The 18,909-nt window shown below is 52.4% G+C and overlaps 8 protein-coding genes across 8 annotated transcripts; 4 read left to right on the forward strand and 4 right to left on the reverse strand.

Moving 5' to 3' along the window:
* Positions 1–593: 593 nt before the first annotated feature.
* Positions 594–5,157, reverse strand: smc4 (condensin subunit SMC4; the record flags this gene model as incomplete). The annotated part of the gene is made up of 4 exons (XM_058454192.1): positions 594–689; positions 742–819; positions 869–1,621; positions 1,672–5,157. 4 exons carry the CDS (start codon positions 5,155–5,157, stop codon positions 594–596), a joined length of 4,413 nt encoding a protein of 1,470 aa, XP_058306441.1.
* Positions 5,158–5,406: 249 nt separating this feature from the next.
* On the forward strand, positions 5,407–6,453 carry N7498_007131 (ELYS family protein; the record flags this gene model as incomplete). Its single annotated transcript, XM_058454193.1, has 3 exons — positions 5,407–5,560; positions 5,614–5,843; positions 5,896–6,453. 3 exons carry the CDS (start codon positions 5,407–5,409, stop codon positions 6,451–6,453), a joined length of 942 nt encoding a protein of 313 aa, XP_058306442.1.
* Positions 6,454–7,025: 572 nt separating this feature from the next.
* On the forward strand, positions 7,026–9,004 carry N7498_007132 (FG-nucleoporin nup42; the record flags this gene model as incomplete). The annotated part of the gene is made up of 4 exons (XM_058454194.1): positions 7,026–7,071; positions 7,123–7,206; positions 7,446–7,479; positions 7,531–9,004. The coding sequence occupies 4 exons, from the start codon at positions 7,026–7,028 to the stop codon at positions 9,002–9,004; spliced, it is 1,638 nt and encodes a 545-aa protein (XP_058306443.1).
* A 348-nt stretch (positions 9,005–9,352) lies between these two features.
* On the reverse strand, positions 9,353–9,899 carry S10a (40S ribosomal protein uS10; the record flags this gene model as incomplete). Its single annotated transcript, XM_058454195.1, has 3 exons — positions 9,353–9,437; positions 9,492–9,715; positions 9,858–9,899. 3 exons carry the CDS (start codon positions 9,897–9,899, stop codon positions 9,353–9,355), a joined length of 351 nt encoding a protein of 116 aa, XP_058306444.1.
* Positions 9,900–10,235: 336 nt separating this feature from the next.
* Positions 10,236–12,284, forward strand: N7498_007134 (ASCC2 family CUE domain-containing protein; the record flags this gene model as incomplete). The annotated part of the gene is made up of 1 exon (XM_058454196.1): positions 10,236–12,284. The coding sequence occupies one exon, from the start codon at positions 10,236–10,238 to the stop codon at positions 12,282–12,284; it is 2,049 nt and encodes a 682-aa protein (XP_058306445.1).
* A 220-nt stretch (positions 12,285–12,504) lies between these two features.
* N7498_007135 (fatty acid desaturase) lies at positions 12,505–14,227 on the reverse strand (the record flags this gene model as incomplete). The annotated part of the gene is made up of 2 exons (XM_058454197.1): positions 12,505–13,975; positions 14,025–14,227. 2 exons carry the CDS (start codon positions 14,225–14,227, stop codon positions 12,505–12,507), a joined length of 1,674 nt encoding a protein of 557 aa, XP_058306446.1.
* A 324-nt stretch (positions 14,228–14,551) lies between these two features.
* N7498_007136 (phosphoribomutase PRM15) lies at positions 14,552–16,759 on the forward strand (the record flags this gene model as incomplete). The annotated part of the gene is made up of 9 exons (XM_058454198.1): positions 14,552–14,596; positions 14,654–14,732; positions 14,783–15,099; positions 15,158–15,176; positions 15,230–15,239; positions 15,304–15,484; positions 15,532–15,821; positions 15,871–16,547; positions 16,599–16,759. Coding segments are annotated over 9 exons (1,779 nt in total), but the record flags the coding sequence as incomplete, so codon positions are not given.
* A 1,408-nt stretch (positions 16,760–18,167) lies between these two features.
* N7498_007137 (GNAT family N-acetyltransferase) lies at positions 18,168–18,689 on the reverse strand (the record flags this gene model as incomplete). The annotated part of the gene is made up of 1 exon (XM_058454199.1): positions 18,168–18,689. The coding sequence occupies one exon, from the start codon at positions 18,687–18,689 to the stop codon at positions 18,168–18,170; it is 522 nt and encodes a 173-aa protein (XP_058306448.1).
* Between the last annotated feature and the right edge of the window lie 220 nt (positions 18,690–18,909).

Consider the following 18,909-nt stretch of genomic DNA (forward strand, 5'->3'; position numbering starts at 1 on the left):
AGGATTTAGTGGAGACTATGACATATTTGATCGGCGAGGGATAGGCCTAATACTGGAGCAGATGTAACATTCAATGGCACGGGAATTGGAAGAGCCGAGATGTGAGTTTGCGTGAAGTCTGGTTGGAGCTCTGTGCGTAGAATTGGGTTGCGGGATCGGCCAAAACTGGGCTCGGAGTATTCAAGCCCGGATGCCTGTTCGGGCAGGTGGATTGGTTTTTTCTAAGAAAGTGAGTCGAGTTGGGGTTGAAATCCCCTGGGTTGGCTTTGACGTTTAATTCCAAAGTTGTTTGATATTGATCAACGACCTGACTTCGCCGGGAGTCATTTCAGATACCTTCTAGTGGTTGTCCGAAATCAATCAAAACATCCAAGGTTACAAAATGTAAAGATCTGAACAAAAGGTCTATGGCCAGTGTTACGGACCCGGATTACGAGGCAATACTAGTCATTGATTAAGTGAAGGCGAAAGAAATTTATTCAAAATCCAATACTCCCAACCATGATATCATCAAAAAGAGCAGGCAACCCTATCCAGCCAGGTACCTATCCATTGGATGCAGACAGAAAGAACATGCACGCGACTTCTAATCATTACCGACCCTCGATATAGTCCCTGTTCTCGATCGTGACACTCTTGGTCATGTGGTTGACTTTGTAGACGCCGACAAGGCGAGAAGCGAGTTCGAACTATGGTCAAATTAGTATATGCCGTTATGAATGAAAAGCAACCAGCTCTTACCATGTTGTTCCGCAAGGAAATGACAATGAATTGGGCGTTCTTCGTCCGTTCCTTGATGTAGGAGGCTACAATAGAGACCTAGGAATTGTTAGTCGAGTGACAACCCAAAATGGGTGAAAATACTCACGTTACGGAAATCCAAGGCAGCATCAATCTCGTCCATGACGTAGAGTGGTGTCGGCTTGTAGTGGTGGAGGGCGAACACCAGCGCCAAACTGGATAGTGTCTTCTCACCACCGGACAGGTTGCCAATGTTCTTCCAGCTCTTCTTCGGGGGCATGACCGAGAAGAGAATACCCTCAGAAAAGGGGTCCAAGGAGTCGACCAGTTCCAGCTCCGCGTTTCCACCCATGGTGATCATCTGGTACATCTCCTTCAGGCGGAGAGAGATAATACCGAAGCCTTCCATGAATCCGTTCAATCGGGAAGACCGAAGACCATCCAGGCGGGCCTTCGCACTGTCTCGGGACGTCAGGGCAGTGGCCAAGTCTGCAGACCGTGCTTCGTGCTCTGCAGTTCGGCGGCGATACTCCTCGAGGACCGACAAGTCAACAGAAGCGTTCTGGACCTTCTCCTCCAAAGCGGCAATGACAGCCTTCAGCGATTCCTTGTTCATCGCCTCCAGCTCGTCCTTGGTGAATGTCTGCAGCTCGGTCGGGTCTTGCTCTTCTCCCAGGTCGTTGACGTTTTGCACGGCCAGCTTCGAATGCTTCTCCTCCCAGTAGCGGCTGCGCTTCTGATTCTCACCAAGCGCCTTCTGGTTCTCTTCCAACTTGTTTCGCATCTCAATCTCGGTAGCGCGGGTCTCATTGAGTTCGGCCACCTTATCATCAAGCTCCTGCTTGAGAGCCTTCAGCTCACCCTTCTTTGTCTCCAGAGCCTGCGAGCATGTTAGACAAAGTCAATAAAGACCGAATCATAAAGGCTTACCTCTTGGGCCTCGTCGGCCTTCTGTCGCCAGCCAGAGGCGTCATTAGTCTGGCTCTCCACGTCCGCTTCAATCTTCTCCAAGTCCGCGGCGATCTGAGCGAGTTCATTTTCGGACCCGTCACGAGCCTTGGTGTGTTTGTTGATGAGTTTCTCGTTTTTGGACTTTTGCACCTCGGCATTGGAGATCTCATCCGCCAACAGGCTGATCTGCTCCTTCAGACCGTCAACCTTGGCCTTTTGCCCGCGGAGGCGAACACCGCCGACTTCCATAATCTTGCTTTGAAGTTCGGAAATCTCTTCCTCAATTCCACTCTTTTGGTTGTTGAGATCCTCGATTTCCTCGTTCATGGCCTCAATCTGCTCCTCGAGGGCAGTTGCCTGAGATTCATCGGCCTTGGAAGGCTTGTGTGCCGCACTGAGCTCCTTGACTCGTCGTTGGGCATCCGCGAGACTGCGCTTAGCGCTTTCAATTTCAATCATGATCTTCTGGATCTTGGTCTCAACGCGCGGGATCTCCTCGGTCTTGTCTCGCATCTGGGACTCGACATGTCGCTGCTTCTCCTGGAAGTGCTGGAACTTGCGTTCCAGGTCCTCAAGGTCGGCTTCCAGACGAGTAACTTGCTCCTTGGTAGTGTCGGCCACTTGCTTGGAGGACATACCACCCCGTGCAACACGAGTACCACCGCCACTCATGGTTCCAGAGACATCTATCAACTGCCCATCCAGAGTCACCACACGCCACCGCCGAGCACCGTATGCGATACGATTTGCTTGCTCGAGATCCTTGGCAACCAAAGTGTTTTGCAGCACACTGTAAAAGGCCGGTGCGAACTTGTCGTCCTTGGGCTTGACCAGATCAAAGAGACGAGGAACACTTTCGGGAGTGTAGATTGTTGACATATCGCGGCGTGGCAGGCGATCCAGAAGAATGAAGTTGGCTCGACCGAGGTTGTTCTTGCGCAAGTAGTCAATGCACTGTTGACCAACCTCTACCGTCTCCACAACCATGTTGTCAAGAGCTGGACAGGCAGTGGAAATCGCAACGTCGTACTTTTCATCGATAGTTCCCAGGTTGCCGAGACGGCCATGGAAGCCGTCGATACGACCAGACTCCTTCAGACGCATCAATCCCGTCAAGACGCTGCCGCGATTCTGAGTGCTTGCTAGGCTGACTCGCGCCTCATCGGCCTTTTGGCGAGCGCTGGACACGTGTTGACGAACTTCGGGCTCGCGGGCAACGTACTTCTTCAGGTCGCTCTTGAGCTTCTCCACCTCAGCCTCCAATGTCTGCTTCTGGGCCTGACGCTCTTCGAGGTCATTCTGCTTGGCATGCAGGGTTTCCTCGATAGTGCCAATCTTGCCCTGGGCCTCCTCGAGCAAAACAGCGCCGGCGTTACTCCGCTCTCGCAAAATATCGAGCTCACTTTGCGCAACGGCAACAGCAGACTGTTTCTTGTTGATCTTTTCATTCCAAGGCTCCAGGGATTTCTGCTTGGCTGCGATCTGGTCGGAGAGGCCCTGGGTCTTGCCCTTGAGACTTTCACGGATTGAGTTCAACTCCTTCTCCTCCACCTGCATCTCTTGCTCGAATTGGGTCGTCTCTTTCGTCTTCCTCTCGATATCGTCGGTATATTTCTCGACCAAGCTTTGGCACTCGGACGCGGCAAGGCGGCTTGTGTGCATGGTCTTCTCGAGCTTCTTTTGCTTGCCAAGCAAGAACTTCTTCTTTTCTTCAAACTTGACACCCTCCTTGTCGTACTTGGCCATTTCCTTCATCAAGCCTTGCACTTCTTTCTCCATGGTCTCGTATTCACGAACACCGCGCTTGTAGAGCTTCTCGAGTTCTTTGATACCAGACTCATTGCCTTCGTGCTTCTCGAGCTCCATGTTCAAAAGCTCTTGCATCTGGAGGATGGCCTCTTCAGTGACACGAACATTGTTAGCGCACTCGTCGATGTAGATCTGGTAAAGAGCTGATTGCTTCTGGGATAGTTCGTTTTCGTCGCGAATATATGCGAGGGCTTTGTTCTTCTTGTCCTCCAATGCGGCCTTCTCTTTCTCAACGTGCGAGACACGGTTATTCTTCTCGACACACACATCGTTTAAGGTTTCCAACTCAGTCGCTGCATCGTCGATAGGAGTTTTGTATTTAGAGGTACCGATGATATCCTCCAGGTACTCGAGAAGGCCTTCGTCGTGTTCACTGGTAGCTTTCGCCTTCATCTGGGCGATCGATTCGACCTCGCCCTGCAAGATCAGGAATCGCTTGTGGTCAAGATCGATGCCGCGGTCGCGAAGGAATTGCCCCACAGCAGTGAAGTTGGACTCCTTCTTGTTCATGTAGTATTTGCTGCTGTTGTTCTTAAACGCACGTCGAGAAACGATCAGTTGGGAATCTGGGACGACTTCGTGACCACCTTCGGGAAGATCGAGAACTTGTTCGAAATGCACCTCTACTTCACAGAAGGAAAGGTCGGGATATTGGGCAGAGTTATGGATAAGTGCCGAAATCTTGCCCTGTCGCATCTTGCTAGCACGGAAGCCAAACACGAAGAGCAATGAATCAATGACATTGGACTTGCCCGATCCATTAGGCCCAACCACAGACGAGAAAGAAGCGTGAAATGGGCCAACGACCTGCTTGCCTGCGTAGCTCTTGAAGTTCGTCAGAATCAGGTTTTGAATGATCATGCGAGGCTTCGCTTCCGCGGGCTCCTCGGGGATAGCCGGTCCTGCCATGTTCCTGGACTTCATCACAATATCCATAGGCTTTTCCAACACCGTCGAGTTCGGATTGATGATCGAGATTTGGGGCTTCGGGGTTTCCGACAGTTTCGAGGGCGACTGGTTGACGGCTGAGTCGGTAATGTCGGCGAGGGGAGGCACGCTTTCCCGGTTGGCGCGCGGTGTGGACTCTGGCGATGCGGATGGCTCTGGAGTAGGGAGTGAGCCCTTTCCCGTTTTGGGCGTGATTGAGCCACGACTCTTGCGGGAAGCCATACTATGTCTTTTCATCGCCGCCTTATTAGAAGGAGAATCAGGATCAGCCTCCGCAGGCTCCAGACTCTTTCTCTTCAACGCCGCATGGTTCGAGGGAGAGTCGGGGTCAGCGACCACGGACACCATGCTTTCGTCGTTCTCTTCGTTTTCATCGTTCTCGTCGGTCTGTTCCTCCTCGTCCGCCTCAACCTGTGATGTGTCCGATTCATCTGTCGCGACGGTCGACGGTCGGGACCTGCGGGCGGGTTTTACTGTGGACGGGGTCGTGGGTTCTAGTGTCATCCGCTTTGATTGGGAAGCGCGCTTTGTTTTCTTCGGGACGGGGGTATAGTCTTCCTCCTCGCCTGACTCGTCATCGTCGTCATCATGAGTATCGGCCGTTGGCGTCACATTGCCGGGGTCCTCCGACTCCGAAGTATCTTCGACAACGTAGCTCCTGCGGGGAGCAGCACGGCGCGATCGCCGACCCTGTGTGAGTGAAGCCATTATGCACAAAGGAGGGGTGGCGCCTGCTTCATGGGCGCGAGGGGTGGTGCTTTGGAGAGATAAATGGAGATGTTTGGCGGCGGAAAGTGGGTTGTTTACCTCGCGCCCGAACAGGACTAGCGTTCCCATTTCTGCCACAACAGTGAGCCACCGCCCTGTAACTTACGCGCGTAATTTTACCCAATTGATACCCCTCCGCGGAGCTTCCTGCGACTGAGATTCTTCAGATCGACAAGCATCTCAAGAACAATGGCGCTGTGGGAGGATTTCGATCATATCTTCAGCTTCAACAAGAAATACCATTATGATGCCAAAGTCATCGATCAGATTGTCCACAATCGCAAGGCTCTAGAGAACTGCCTCTTTGCCGATCGGCTTCTGGGCCTGCTCGGCATCAAAGGAGGTATGCTTTGGAAGTCGCCAACTGTCCTGGGCCATGCGCTGATTCCCGTATAGTGACGAAGGTCTACCCGCCGAAGACAAATGCCGACCTCCGATCTCTATTTAACCACATTGTCTCGTCCGAGCTCGACATCCATCACAAGCAAGCCTTGATCTATTACATCCTCAAGGACTGTCGCAGTGCGCCAGATGCTGCAGATCAGTTTGCGCAAACATGCCACTTACCTCAGAAGTATCAGCTCTTCATTGACGGCCTCTGGAACATGGACCGTCTAGAATTCAGAGTGCGTACCGAGGTCTTTTGTCCCATTCGTGTTTCTAACAGCTCGGCAACAGCGCGCACTCGATTACCTCGCCGACCCCTCACTCATCCCTACCTTCCCCGACGAGATCCTTTATGCTTTGACCCTATCTCAGCTCCCCAAGCACGATGACAGCCTGGCAATTGCGTATTACCTCACCGCCGCGCCGCCACTGGCAACTGAGAAGGTGCAACGAGCATTTTTTGAAGTGATGTGTCGGTCCAACGTTACGGAAGCATTCTACTTCACCCGCAAATACGATGAATTCCACCGTCGCAGCTTTTTCGAGCAGCTGATTGAGTTCGTTCACAAGTCTGGGGCCGGTCAGACACGGAGCAAGCGTGCCATGGAATTAGTTGGGCTCCCGCTGGACGAGGATGAGGAGTGCTGGTTCGAGGAGTGCTTGTTGCAAGGAAATGCAAGCTCCCTGCCTGGTGCAAAGGACACTGTCATGATGCGAAGATTGGCAATCGGGCAGATGGACGGTCTTGGGGCTGAGTTGGAGTCCTTGGGAGGCAAGAAGGTGGATGGGCTGAACTGGGATGATCTGAGGGAAAGCATGCGACACACGCAGACCATATACCCGGAGTGATTCGTTAATTTTTCACTTTTTGGACAGGCAATGGAGTTCAGGATTCTTTAGACCATGCAATTTTCTAGTTTTTTGGACATTGTTAGAGCCTTGAACCAGTAAGATGAAGCTCCCAAAGTCCGCTGTTGCAGCAATATATTTCGCCCTCGGGTTGCACCACGCAGGATGGTTGTACAGAGTCGTACAAAAAACATATCCTTAGCAGTGCGCTCGAAAATAATTGACCTCGTTAAATCGGTGTAATTTGTTAATAGATAGAGCTTAGATCAATACAGTCGAATTCAAATGTTGTCTGTCTAGCTTGACTTCCCCGAATCTGCGGACGCGATAAAAGCGATAAGGATAACGGGATTGGCGCTCGGAAAAACAGCTTCCCTTCACTTCAACACGCGTTACTAGTCCCAGCCACACCTTCCATTCATCTCTCTCTTCTTCGCTCTCGCTATAGCCACATAGCGAGTTCCTTTAAAGGAATCAAAGGTCTGGTACATTTAGTCGTGAACCGGCTTACGAGGCCGCCATCTTGAAATCACATCCACGACTTCCGGCATCGATGAGGTGACAGCGCAAATATGGTGGTGTGTAGTTTCTTCCAGCAGGGTCGCTGCAAGTTCGGAGGTCTGTATCCCCTTGACATAACCAACAATTGGGGTGCTGACTGCCGTGCAGACCGCTGCAAGTTTGAGCATCCTGGACGCACCACTGCCGGCGCATCGGGCAACCGCTTTGGCGCTCTTTCTGGAGGCTTCGGAGGTAAGTGCGACTGAGTGTTCTTTCCTGAGTGAAGCAATTGGGGGAACAGCGATGTAGTGAAGATTGCCCGGCCGTGGCCTTCGTGTCTCTTTGTCACTTGTCACCGCTGGTTTCTCAATTTACCACCCTTCCCCCCAAGTCTGCCTGTCTCGGTTGTGATATTGTCTTTTATTCCCAACTCAGGAGCACTATGACTACCATACCGCGATTCTTGAAAACTAATAAACCTCGCACCAAAGGCCAAAACACGGCCCAGAGCCAACAATCAACAGAGTAAGTGTCACAATTATTAGCCGACTCAACTGCCTGCTGACTCGGTTACAGCTATGGCGTGAATGCCAACGACATTAAAATCGACCTCACTGCAGGCAAGGGTCGGCCAGAATGGGTGTTTTCTGCTTATGCTCCAAATAACAAAGTCCCACGGCAACTCTTCGGTGGCCCCCAGCGTGAGCAGAGCATGGAGGAGCTGCGTCTCCGCCACTACGAACTAGCAGCGGCTGGAAACCTGAACCAGGCTATTCAGGAGGCCCAGGCCTTGTGGCAGGAGTCCGTGAGCCAGATAGACATTGCCCTCAGCGATGTTAACGGTGCCATAAAGTATATTGTCGATGGGGCAAACGAGCACCCCAATCGAATCGACATTTGCCAGGGCATAACTGGGCCCCAAGCAAACCAGAGTACACCATTCGGCCAACCTTCAGCCCCTGCCACATCTACTGGTGCCTTCGGGAACCCCACACCCTCAGTCCCCTCAGCATTCGGAAAGCCTGGGTTCGGGCAGCCACCTGCGCAACCTTCACCATTTGGGCAACCTTCGGCATCCGGAAACCCGTCTCCGTTCGGGCAGCCCTCTGCCCTAGGAGCGCAATCCGCATTTGGGAAACCGTCTACTCTGGGGGCGGGAACTGCCTTCGGCCAACCATCAAACCTCGGGGCCCAAAGTGGGCTTGGTAAACCGGCGTTTGGAACGTCAGGTTTCGCTCAAGCAGCAAACCAGCCCGCATTCGGACAGACTGGCTTTGGGAGTCCTTCTCAGCCAGCAACAGGAGGAGCCGCCCCCTTTGGCGCCCCATCAGCTACCTCGCCCTTTGGCCAAATCCAGCAGCAGCAGCAACCGCAGCAACCGGTTCCATTTGGTCAACCCTCTGCCCCTGCAAACCCATTTGGAGCTTCCGCACAGCAACCGGCTTCTGGCTTCGGCCAACCATCTGGCGGCGGTGGTTTCGGGCAGCCTTCACAGACAGCGTCACCATTCGGGCAGCCACAGCAGCCTCAGCAGCCTCAGCAGCCACAGCAAGCACAACCCACCCCATTCGGCCAGCCTGCAGCTTCCTCAAACCCATTCGGGGCCCCGGCACAGCAAGCTGCAGCTCCTTCACCATTTGGTCAGCCCGCAGCTCCACAGGGTGTGCCTGTCCAGGAGACAAACAGTGGCCCGCGGGCATTCATCAAGATCGACAACCCGAATGAATTGAACCCTCTTCCTGACCTCCAGGGTCAAACAATGCGCAACCCCAACACCCGACAATTGACGATGTGGAAAGGACGTCCAGTCAAGTACATCAACGACGCGCCCTGCTACCTTCACCCCCAAGACAATCGGACCTTTGTCCGCATCAACTTCCCTGATGGACCGCCCGAAGAGGCCGCACTGCGTGATTCCCAAGGCAAGCCAGAGGAATACACCCCCGAGATCGAGCAGATGTACAAGTTCTACCTTGATAATGGATACTTCAAGGACGGTGTAATCCCAGCAGTGCCGCCGAAGAGAGAATGGATCAGCTTTGACTTTTGATCTAATCCGAGAGGCGCACATGCTTTGCTTTTAATGTCGACCAGGGCATCAACCTGCATTGCGACTGAGGGAAAAGGCGCTTTGGAGTTGGGCGATCCAGTTGGTTCCACATTTACAGTTTTATAGTTATCATGAAATGAATCTACAAGTCTACAAGTTTCTACATGAAGACCAATTAACTTTCTCAAGATGTTTTCCTTTTTTTTGTCACCCAGGTACAAGCGGGTATCTACCAGTCCCGGCATTAGGTCCGTAGTAAATGACCGACACATGCATAGCACCGGCACATGCACGACACTAGAAGTGTGCAGTCCAAGACCCTCCCTGATCCATTGCGAGCTAACTAATTTAAGCAGCAATGGTGACCTCAACCTCAACACCGGCCTCGATGTTGATGATGATCTGCTTGACGGTCTCGGTGGGGGCGAGGAGGCTGAACAGACAGTTAGCAACATGTTACAGCTCACACATTGTCAGGGCAACTCACTCGATGAGACGCTTGTGGATGCGCATCTCGTACTTGTCCCAGGTCTTGGAACCCTCACCGTTGGGGGTCTTGCGGGTAGAGATGTTCAGGGTCTTGGTGGGCAGACGGACGGGGCCCTTGACCTGGAGGGACTTGGAGCGGGCACGGTCGATGAGCTCCTGGCACACCTTCTCGAGGGAGGCGACCTTGCGGGAGGTCAGGGTGATACGGATCTTGTGGACCTTCTGCAGAGGATATTAGCAGTGTTCGGAGCGAATTGACTCTTTTCAAGTCATTGAAGATTTTTGCGACAGCGACAGCGACGTTCCCCGCCATTGCGACAACGTTAAACTGCGGCTGTCGAAGTAGGTGTAGGCGTGCACGTACAGGGCCCTCGCCGAAATCCTTCTCGGGCTTCTGGAAAGACATCTTGAGTATGTGTTGTTGTTAAGGCGGATTTGCCAATCAAGACCTGAACTGCAGGGTTCGGTAAAGTGATGATGGCCGGGTTGGAGTTTGTGTGTGGAGCGTGAAACGCGAATCTTTTTTCGTGCGAAAATCTTGGCGCTTCGGTTATCTGGCGCTAGGCCTCTTTTGGTGGTGCTGAGTCAGCATCTTTCGGGGACCAAATGCAGACAAAGGCCATGGCCTTGTTTGGGAGGTGTTCATGGCTTTGTTGTTTCCCTTTCTTTCTGCGGCTCTTTATGCTTCTATTTCCTTTAGGTAGATTCATTTTATTTTTCTTTTTTACAATCCCTCGTTGCAATGGCGGGGTTTCCGCCTTTGGCCCCGGTGCCCTCCCCCGCAGTGCGGAGGACCATCCCATCGAATGACTGGGAGGCCTGCCTGGATGCATGGATGATGCTGCTTGGTATTCGCCTCAATGCATCTGACCAGCAATTCGAAGCTGGTGCTACCGAGGACCTTCCTGCGGCATCATTTCTGGACTCATTCTACCAATATGCTGCTGCGGGGGACTCTGGGCTACAAGCCGGTCCCAAAGCTCGACAATTGAGGAAGCTCTGCTTTCTTGCTACAAGGCGATATCTCCTTGGTCTTTCCAATCCACCGGAAGGACTTTTGAATTGGCAGCTTTTGGGAAACCTATGTTGCTGCTATCCATCAAGCAATGCTTTGAAGACGTCATTATCAACGGCGTGGGACATGCACCATGAACAAATATCACCCAGCATAGAAAAGGCAAAGTCACAGGTGACCAGCCAATTATTACTAGGTGGAAAATCAGCAGACGCCAAAATAATATCAGATATTCGACGTCTCACCATCCTGGCCTCGGTATTGCCGCCTTGTGGCCAGATCCTGATGGCAGGATCGGACTTCTTGGATACCCTTGTGGAGGCGTACGAGACGCAACCCCGAGAAGAACTACGCAAGATCTTAGTTGCCAATGTTTATGTTGGCCTCGTCTCATTGTTGAAGGAGCCGTCGACCAACTTGTCTCTGCTTCTTGATCAGCTGTTCAGTCTCAAGGCAGGCGCCGGAGTCGGGACAACCAGAATGAAGAAGAAGGCCACTCTCCTTTCCGATCTCGTCTGTAGCTCGGATTTGCTACAACGGCTCGAGAAGTATCTTGCGAGCCACCCGCAAAAACGAGGAGAGGACCTTCTCGCCAGCTTGCGTGCCTACCAAATGGAAACGAAGCCTCTTCACCATCGTTATCAAAGACGAAAGAAGATCGACAAGGGCAAGGGAGCTTCCACAGGCCCTCTTATTCCAGACGAACTCCACGCTCACAAGATGTCACTCGTCTCCCAAGTGCAAGACCTCTTCCCAGATCTTGGTTCAGCATTTGTCGTGCGCCTACTAGACATTTACAACGATAACCCAGAAACAGTCATCTCTCACCTACTAGACGACTCTCTCCCCCAAGAAATTCAATCTCTCGATCGATCCGAACAGCTCCCACCACCAGCTGAACCCGCCCACGATCATCTAGCACCTCGACCAACCCCACCTGTCTCACCTCCACTAGACCCAGTCCCAGCACGCCGAAATGTCTTTGATGAAGACGTCGACATCGCCGAACTCAGCCGCACAGGTGACGCCGAAGGCAAACTCCGATTCGGCCGCGCCGGAGTAGACCTAACTGCCGATGCAGTCCTCGCAGACCGCAGCCAACACGCAACGAACAAAGCCGCAATTCTTTCCGCGCTCGCAACCTTCGACTCGGATGATGACGAGCGCGATGACACATACGACGTCGCAGACGTAGGCGGAACCGTCGACGCCGTCACAGCAGGCACAGACGCCGAAGCAGACGCTGAGGCTCAGACTCGCCGCGCGGCTGATCTAGAAATGACTCTCTTCCGCGCGTACAAGGGCAATGCGGCTCTATTCGGGCGGGACTCTGCGACGCGCCGCTCGCAGCCTCGTGCTTCGCTTAAGCGTGACACAAACATGACGGACGAAGCTATTGAGGGATGGGCTGTTATGCTGACGCGGGATCCGAAGCGCCTTGCTAAGCTTGAGGATAGGCTTGCCGTTGATGCGGGTGGTGCTGGTGCTGGTGCGTTGAACCAGCCTTCACTTCCTTCAACGTCATACAGGAGGCCGCAGACTGAGAATGATTCCGGGGATGATGGAGAGGCTGGACCGGAAGGTGCCCGTGGAAGAGGCGGAGGACGTGGTCGGGGCCGAGGTCGTGGTGGTCGAGGACGAGGAGGCCGGCCTCAGGAGCCCGATAGTGCGGCGGCGCATCAGAGAAAGGAGCAGAATAAGGCGAGTCGAGCGAATCATAATCGGCGACAGCAGCGGGCGAAGAAGATTGCGCGTGGAGGTGGCTTGCCTGGTTGAGTAAGGTGTAGAGGAATTTGCATTTGCATAGCATGGAGGCGATTTGACTCGCGCTTCATATCTACAGATTCTGTTGGCGATTTGTACAGATATGACAAGGTAGAAAAAGATATTGATTCATTAATATTCTGAAATACGCACCCCGGGTGGTATATGAATCGCGCTTTATGATACTAGGAAACTCGTTGATACGCTGCACGGGAAATCACATCGTCTACTGTCAGTGATGCGAGAAGACACCCTCCTGCGCAATTGACTTGCGACACTCCTCCATGAGACGGACCTGCTTCGCCACGTCTCCAAGCCGACTGATAACCTCCTTATTTCCATCGTAGAAGGTAAAGATAGCGTAGGGAATACCGGTGTCACGACAAAACTCCAGAATATACTTCTGGGCACGACGGAGGTTGTGACGCGGCATGCGAGGGTAGAGGTGGTGGATTGCCTGGAACTGGAGGCCACCGTGGAAGAAGTCCAGCCAGGTAGGGCAATCCACGTCCATGGTAGTACGCAGCATCTTCTGGGGGAAGGATTCGTGGACGCCCAGGTCGGCGGTGGACATGGCGAAGTGGGACAGTGTAATCTGCACATGCAAGGGCGAGGGCACAATGTGGGACACCATGAGGAAGACGAAGCGGCTACCCCAGTCGGGAATCGACTTGTACAGCACGAGGTAGACATACCAGTACCAGAAGAACATCTGGCCGGCGATCTCGAGATAGATGTGCCACCAGGCGGGTCCCTTCTTCGGGGCTTGGCCTTTCAACAGGTACTCACAGCTGAGGCGGTAGAGGTTGAAGCGGGCCAGCGCCATGATGGGGTAGTATGAGTAGTTCTGGATCTTGAGCATGAACCTAGACGGGGCGTCAAAGGTCATTTGGCGGTCGTAGTATGTGCTCTGGAGGCTCGTAAAGAACCGGTGGGAAATGGCGAAGAAGGGTATGTGCTCGATGTCCGGGTCGTGCTCGGGCTCGTTGGTCACGATGTGGTGCACGTTGTGGCTTCGTTTCCACCATCCCAGACTCAATCCTCCCATCCAGTCGGCAATGAGGATGCCGATTGTGGTGTCGATGTGGAAATTGTGGGTGATACCCATGTGGCCGGCATCATGAGCTGTGAAAACAAGCTGGTGCCAGAAGCATCCGAGGAAGAAGCCGGAGGTTCCCCACCAACCCAGGCGAAGAAAGAAGTATGCTAAGGTTGCAAAGAGGGTATATCGACAACCTTCAATGAAGTAGGAGAAGTAGTTGCATTTGAACAGGCCTGCGGCTTGAATGCGTTCATGCAAGGCGCGGTATTTCAGCTTAATGCTTTCCTGGTTTGCAGTATCCAACGATGGGTATTTGGCAATGTCGAAGTCAATTTCCTTTTGTGTTCGAGCGTCCAGGAAAGCCGGCTTCGGCTGGGAGTCTTGGGTTGGAGGAGTGGAAACAGACAAGTCGGCTGCTTGCGAGGCGTTCTTTCGACGGGTGGGCTTAGAATCGACGGCGTCAAAGATTGGGGACGGTGGAAGGGATCCGTCCCGGCTGGAGTTTTCTTGGCTGGTCAAGTCCTCCTCGCTCGAGCACGTCTCCTCTGTGTAGAGACGGAACCTGCCGCCTTGGATCGGGGGAAGGAAATTGGACCAGAGGCCTTCGATTCGTCCGATCTGGAAAGAGGGCATGCGCTCGCGGGCTTCTTCAGAGTGCAGCCTATTCGACGTGTTAGCAAGAGCAGAGGCACCCTCGTGGGGAGACGTACGCATTGATCTCGTCCGTTGCATCCCTGCCGACCATGTGCTTGATCGACTTATCTCCGCCGGGGTGGAATTTGATCCAGGCGTCCACCTTGAGGACGCGGCCCTCGAAAATGATGACATGCTTTCCCTCTGCAATGAGTCCTTCAATATACCGGCGACTCAACACAATGTCCTTCCGGGACGATCGGAGCGCGGGCTTCTCCATAATGAAAGGTGCGGTGAGAGGGCGAAGGATATGGGGGTGAGGGATGTGTGTCTGGGCGAAGCTGGAATTCAAGTGAACATGGTTTTGAGTCTTAAGTAGAGCATTCAACCGTGACAGAACGATAATTGACAGAAGTGTGGAGTAGAGAAGAGAGCGCAGGCAGAAACGAGACGAAATGCAGTAAGGGAGGTAGGTGGAGTCAACAAGCGGGGACTGATCGGCCGCGGTCGCCCGTGATTGAACATTTTCACCTCACTCGTTGCATGATGGCTCAGGTATTACCATCTACATTCTCTGTTTACTGGTGAGCACTAACGCCAGTAGGTTTCAATCTCGTCGCTGGTTCAGACATGGCTCCAGTGGGACCAGGTACCCGTGCCCTTCCACCTTGTTCCTGGTGGCATGATCTCATCGACTCGGATATAGGATCCCACCACTCGTGCGGAAATAGAGCAGTTGCGTGATGCTCATTCCACCGAAGAGCTGGAGCTGCGCCTACGCAATCGTATGTGGACCCTGCTGTGGCTTTGAAGTACACATCTGATTGACCATCAGGTATCGAGTTCGGAACGGCGGGCCTACGCGGCCGGATGGCCGCCGGGTTCTCTTGTATGAACTCCTTGACGGTGATCCAAGCGTCGCAGGGTCTGGCCAAGTACATCCATGGACGCCCGAATATTGCCTCGAGGGGCGTGGTTATCGGACATGATGCGCGCCACAATTCCGACCGGTTTGCCAAGCTCGCGGCCAATGCGTTCATTGCTCTCGGGATCCCAGTCTGGTTCTTCGATCAGGCTGGGCCGACGCCAATGGTTCCCTTCGGTGTGAATCATTTCAATGCTGCTGGTGGTATCATGGTAACAGCGAGCCATGTACGTCAACACCTTTATTCAATAAAGTAGATGTGTTTGCTAACAAGTAGTGCTGAAGAACCCGCCCCAAGACAATGGTATGCTTGCTCTTCTCCATATATGGTATCATCCATGACTAATAATAACCTAGGTTACAAGGTGTAAGATTTATTGAATGTTGAATGTGTGCTTTCTTTTGCATGCTCTGACCTATGTCCTTCTCAGCTACTCGAGTAATGGCGCTCAAATCAATCGACCCGAGGATGGCGAGATAGCCCAGTCGATCCGCGAGAACCTGGAGCCTTGGCCCACTGCATGGAAGAGCTTGCAGCCCAGCAACCTCCTACGTGCGGACTCGTATCAGAAACTACTTCCTCACTACATCAGCCAGGTTGGAAAATATGCGGTCAGTGATCAGGCATCCATTGGATGACAAGACTGACCCTTTCTCAGAATTCAACCGTGCCAGAGTGGCAGCCTTCGAGACCATCTGTCTATACACCTCTCCATGGTGTTGGAGGCTTGGTCTTTCCCACGCTATGCGAATCACTAGGAATCAATAATTGTACCACTGTTCCTGCTCAAGAGAAACCAGATCCCGAGTTTCCCACCGTCAAGTTTCCCAACCCAGAAGAAGCAGGGGCTTTGGACCTTTCGATTGAAACTGCCGATAAAGAAGGGAAGACTCTGATCATTGCCAATGATCCAGACGCGGATCGCTTTGCCGTGGCAGAGAAAATCCAGTTTGTGTACCACATTAACGATCGTGACCTGTGGCTTACCTTGAAACAGTGGCGAGTGGTTCTTATTTACGGGAAACCATGTTGGAGTCCTTTTGGCATCCCATGTCTTCGATTCTCTCAATGATACTGCCGATCTGTCGAAGGTTACTGTTTTAACCACGACTGTCTCTAGTGGCATGCTCGACAAAATGGCCAAGGCCAAGGGAGTCCAATTCAAGGAGACGTTGACTGGCTTCAAGTGGATGGCAAACGTTGCTCGAGACCTAGAGAAGACTGGACAGGTCGTTCCCTTTGCTTACGAGGAAGCCCTCGGCTACATGTTCCCTGCCATTTGCTACGATAAGGATGGCATTACGGCCGCCTCGGTCTTCCTTGCCGCGGAGGCCAAATGGAGGGCCCAGGGGCTGACTGTTCATGATAAACTCCAACGACTCTTTGCTGAGTTTGGCCACCACGAGACATTGAACAATTACTTCCGATCTCCAAACCCCGAGCTGACCCTTGAGCTGTTCCGCGGAATAAGAAGTGGCAGTTTCCTTGCCGAGAAACAGTTCGGCAGGTTCAAGGTTCTACGGTGGCGAGATCTGACAGAGGGATATGACTCGGCATCGTCTGACAACAAGCCGGATTTGCCCCAGGATCCCACTAGCCAAATGCTCACTCTGTGGTTGGAGGGCGGAATCCGGTTCACCTTCCGGGGCTCGGGCACAGAGCCCAAGGTCAAATGTAAGTTCCCAGCTACTAGATTGGAATTGAAAAGTGCTAAAAACTCTGCAGTCTACATTGAGAGTTGTGGAGCTTCTCGCGACGATGCTGTGCAAGCTGTTTGTGACACGTTCACCACTATTCTCAAGGAATGGGTCCAACGCTACACCCCTTCGATGACACACAATGCGCAACTTCCGACATCGTCAGGCTATATTTTCAATGTGGAGTAAAGGCCGATCGTTGACTGGTGTATCAAGTCATGCAACTCAAACATTGCCTCCTCAAGGGAAGCTTCAGACCGGGATGGAGAACTAAGCTGCATCAAATTTCAATCAATCAATGAACTTTCACTTTTTAAGTAGCCTACCTCAGCAGTCTCATGATACGATATCGAGCAAACGCTTCGATTTGGTGTCACGAGAATCTGCAAGTTCCCGTCGAGAATACAGCAAGTACAATTCATGTCTTTGAAGATGTTTGAACCAAGGCTAGCGCAATACGAGGGTGGTAGGCAAACTGCATCTGGTGTTTCACTGCTCGGTGTGCCGGGTGATTGGTAAATTAGAATCGGCTCGATGCCCTGTCTAGAGGGTAGTTATATAGCGAAGCCTCGATTGCCAGATGCGCCCCATCGACTTAGATTGCAACCTTTGACCTCGAACCTTGAAACGTCCCATATTGACATATTCTGAGGATGTATTATCCGGTCCACCATCAAGACGATATCGAAGGTGGTGTGTATCACAGTCCGTATCATCACCAACACGCAAATCATCATCAGAAAACAAGTCATTACCCTTGCTGCTCTCGCAGCACATGGACGGCATACCCCAATAAAATTCCACCTGCACAGACACCACCGCCAAACCAGGCAAATGGAAACACTCCAGGCCCATGTCTACATCAACAGAAAACCAACCACGACCACGACCACCATCCTGGCCACCGAGACAATTTGGCGATATACCCCCAAGTTCCAATGTATGGCTATCCCTACGTCTTGTTACCGGTAGACCAACCATCCCGTGACAATATCCACAAGGAAGATCGTCAAAACACGCCCAAAGAAGACCACAAATCCCCTGCAAGACACAGCCATCCCACCTGTGCACACGCTCAAGATCGCCATCATTGTCACTTGCACCACACCACAACACCACAAAATCATGTCAATGTGGGCAACAATGGATACTGCCGCAATCGCGAAGACACGAATTTCACAGATCAGACTAAGAACGGAAACAGTGAAAACCCTCACACTTGTCAATACCATCAACAGCAACACCGCACTCCGCCAAAACCGACTATGAGATGGGTCTGGGGACCTCCGTTGCCTGGATTTGTCGTGGGTCCGCCGATGAATGCGCCGAAGTACAAGCGGGGCTGATAGGAGGTTGTTCCTGGCGCACTGATGGAACAATAGGCTTGTTCCCACCCGTCCTCTGAACAATTTATACACTATTACGTTGCGGGGGTGATCTATTTGTCATTCTTCTGTTTGTCTGTTTTTGCCTTTGATGATATAGACTATGCATATGTCAATATTTGTGGTGCGCTCAACAATGAGGTATGCCAGCATGTGTAGAGTCCTTGGTTGACGAAGTTGTAGCGTTGAGAAACATTGCAAGGTTCCAACACTCACACCAGGTGTAAACACATCGCACATCTCTGTTCAATCGGCAGGCCGGCATCGATTTCTTCGTTCCTAATATCATACAACGCTTGCGTCAACTCAGATTCATTCAAAGTATTGAACCCCAGAGACTTGTAAAAGCCTTCATTCCACGGGAGCTTTCGAAAAGTGGTCAGAGTGATAGATTTGCATCCACAGGAGACCGCCCATTCCTTCGCCGCTTCCATCAGACGCCGACCAATCCCCTTGCCCTGGTGACTGGATTGAACCGAAACTTCGCATATATAGAGATCAAGCTTGGTTAGAATGCCATTAAGGAACCCAACCGGTAAACCCTCAGAATCAACGGCCACCCATGAAGCCCCGCCCTCGATCAGTTCCAGATGCTTCTCCACAGATTGCACACTTCCATTGGCGAGCCATGCAAGATCCGGGAATTGTAAGAACGCTTGCGCCGCGGAGCGCTCCACGGAGGGTAAGAGGGGCGCGTCTCTTGGCTCTGTTTGTCTGATCATGACAGTATCCATGTTGCTGTGTTGAATCAACAGTGGCTATAATTGTAGGATGCACTGAGATGCGTATCCGGTACAGGCGATGGCTCAGACCACGCCTTCAAAAAACAGCCTCGAGTATTAGCATGTGTTCAACCTTCAGATTGCGAGAGATGGAAGCAAATGACGCTTATAACCGACAATGCACTTTGTCGGGCATCCAAAGCAAAGACTTACTGGGATATCTTGAAGTTGA

This window comes from Penicillium cinerascens (genome assembly GCF_028974065.1).
Source record: "Penicillium cinerascens strain IBT 15544 chromosome Unknown contig_9_segment0_segment0, whole genome shotgun sequence".
Lineage (NCBI taxonomy): Eukaryota > Fungi > Ascomycota > Eurotiomycetes > Eurotiales > Aspergillaceae > Penicillium > Penicillium cinerascens.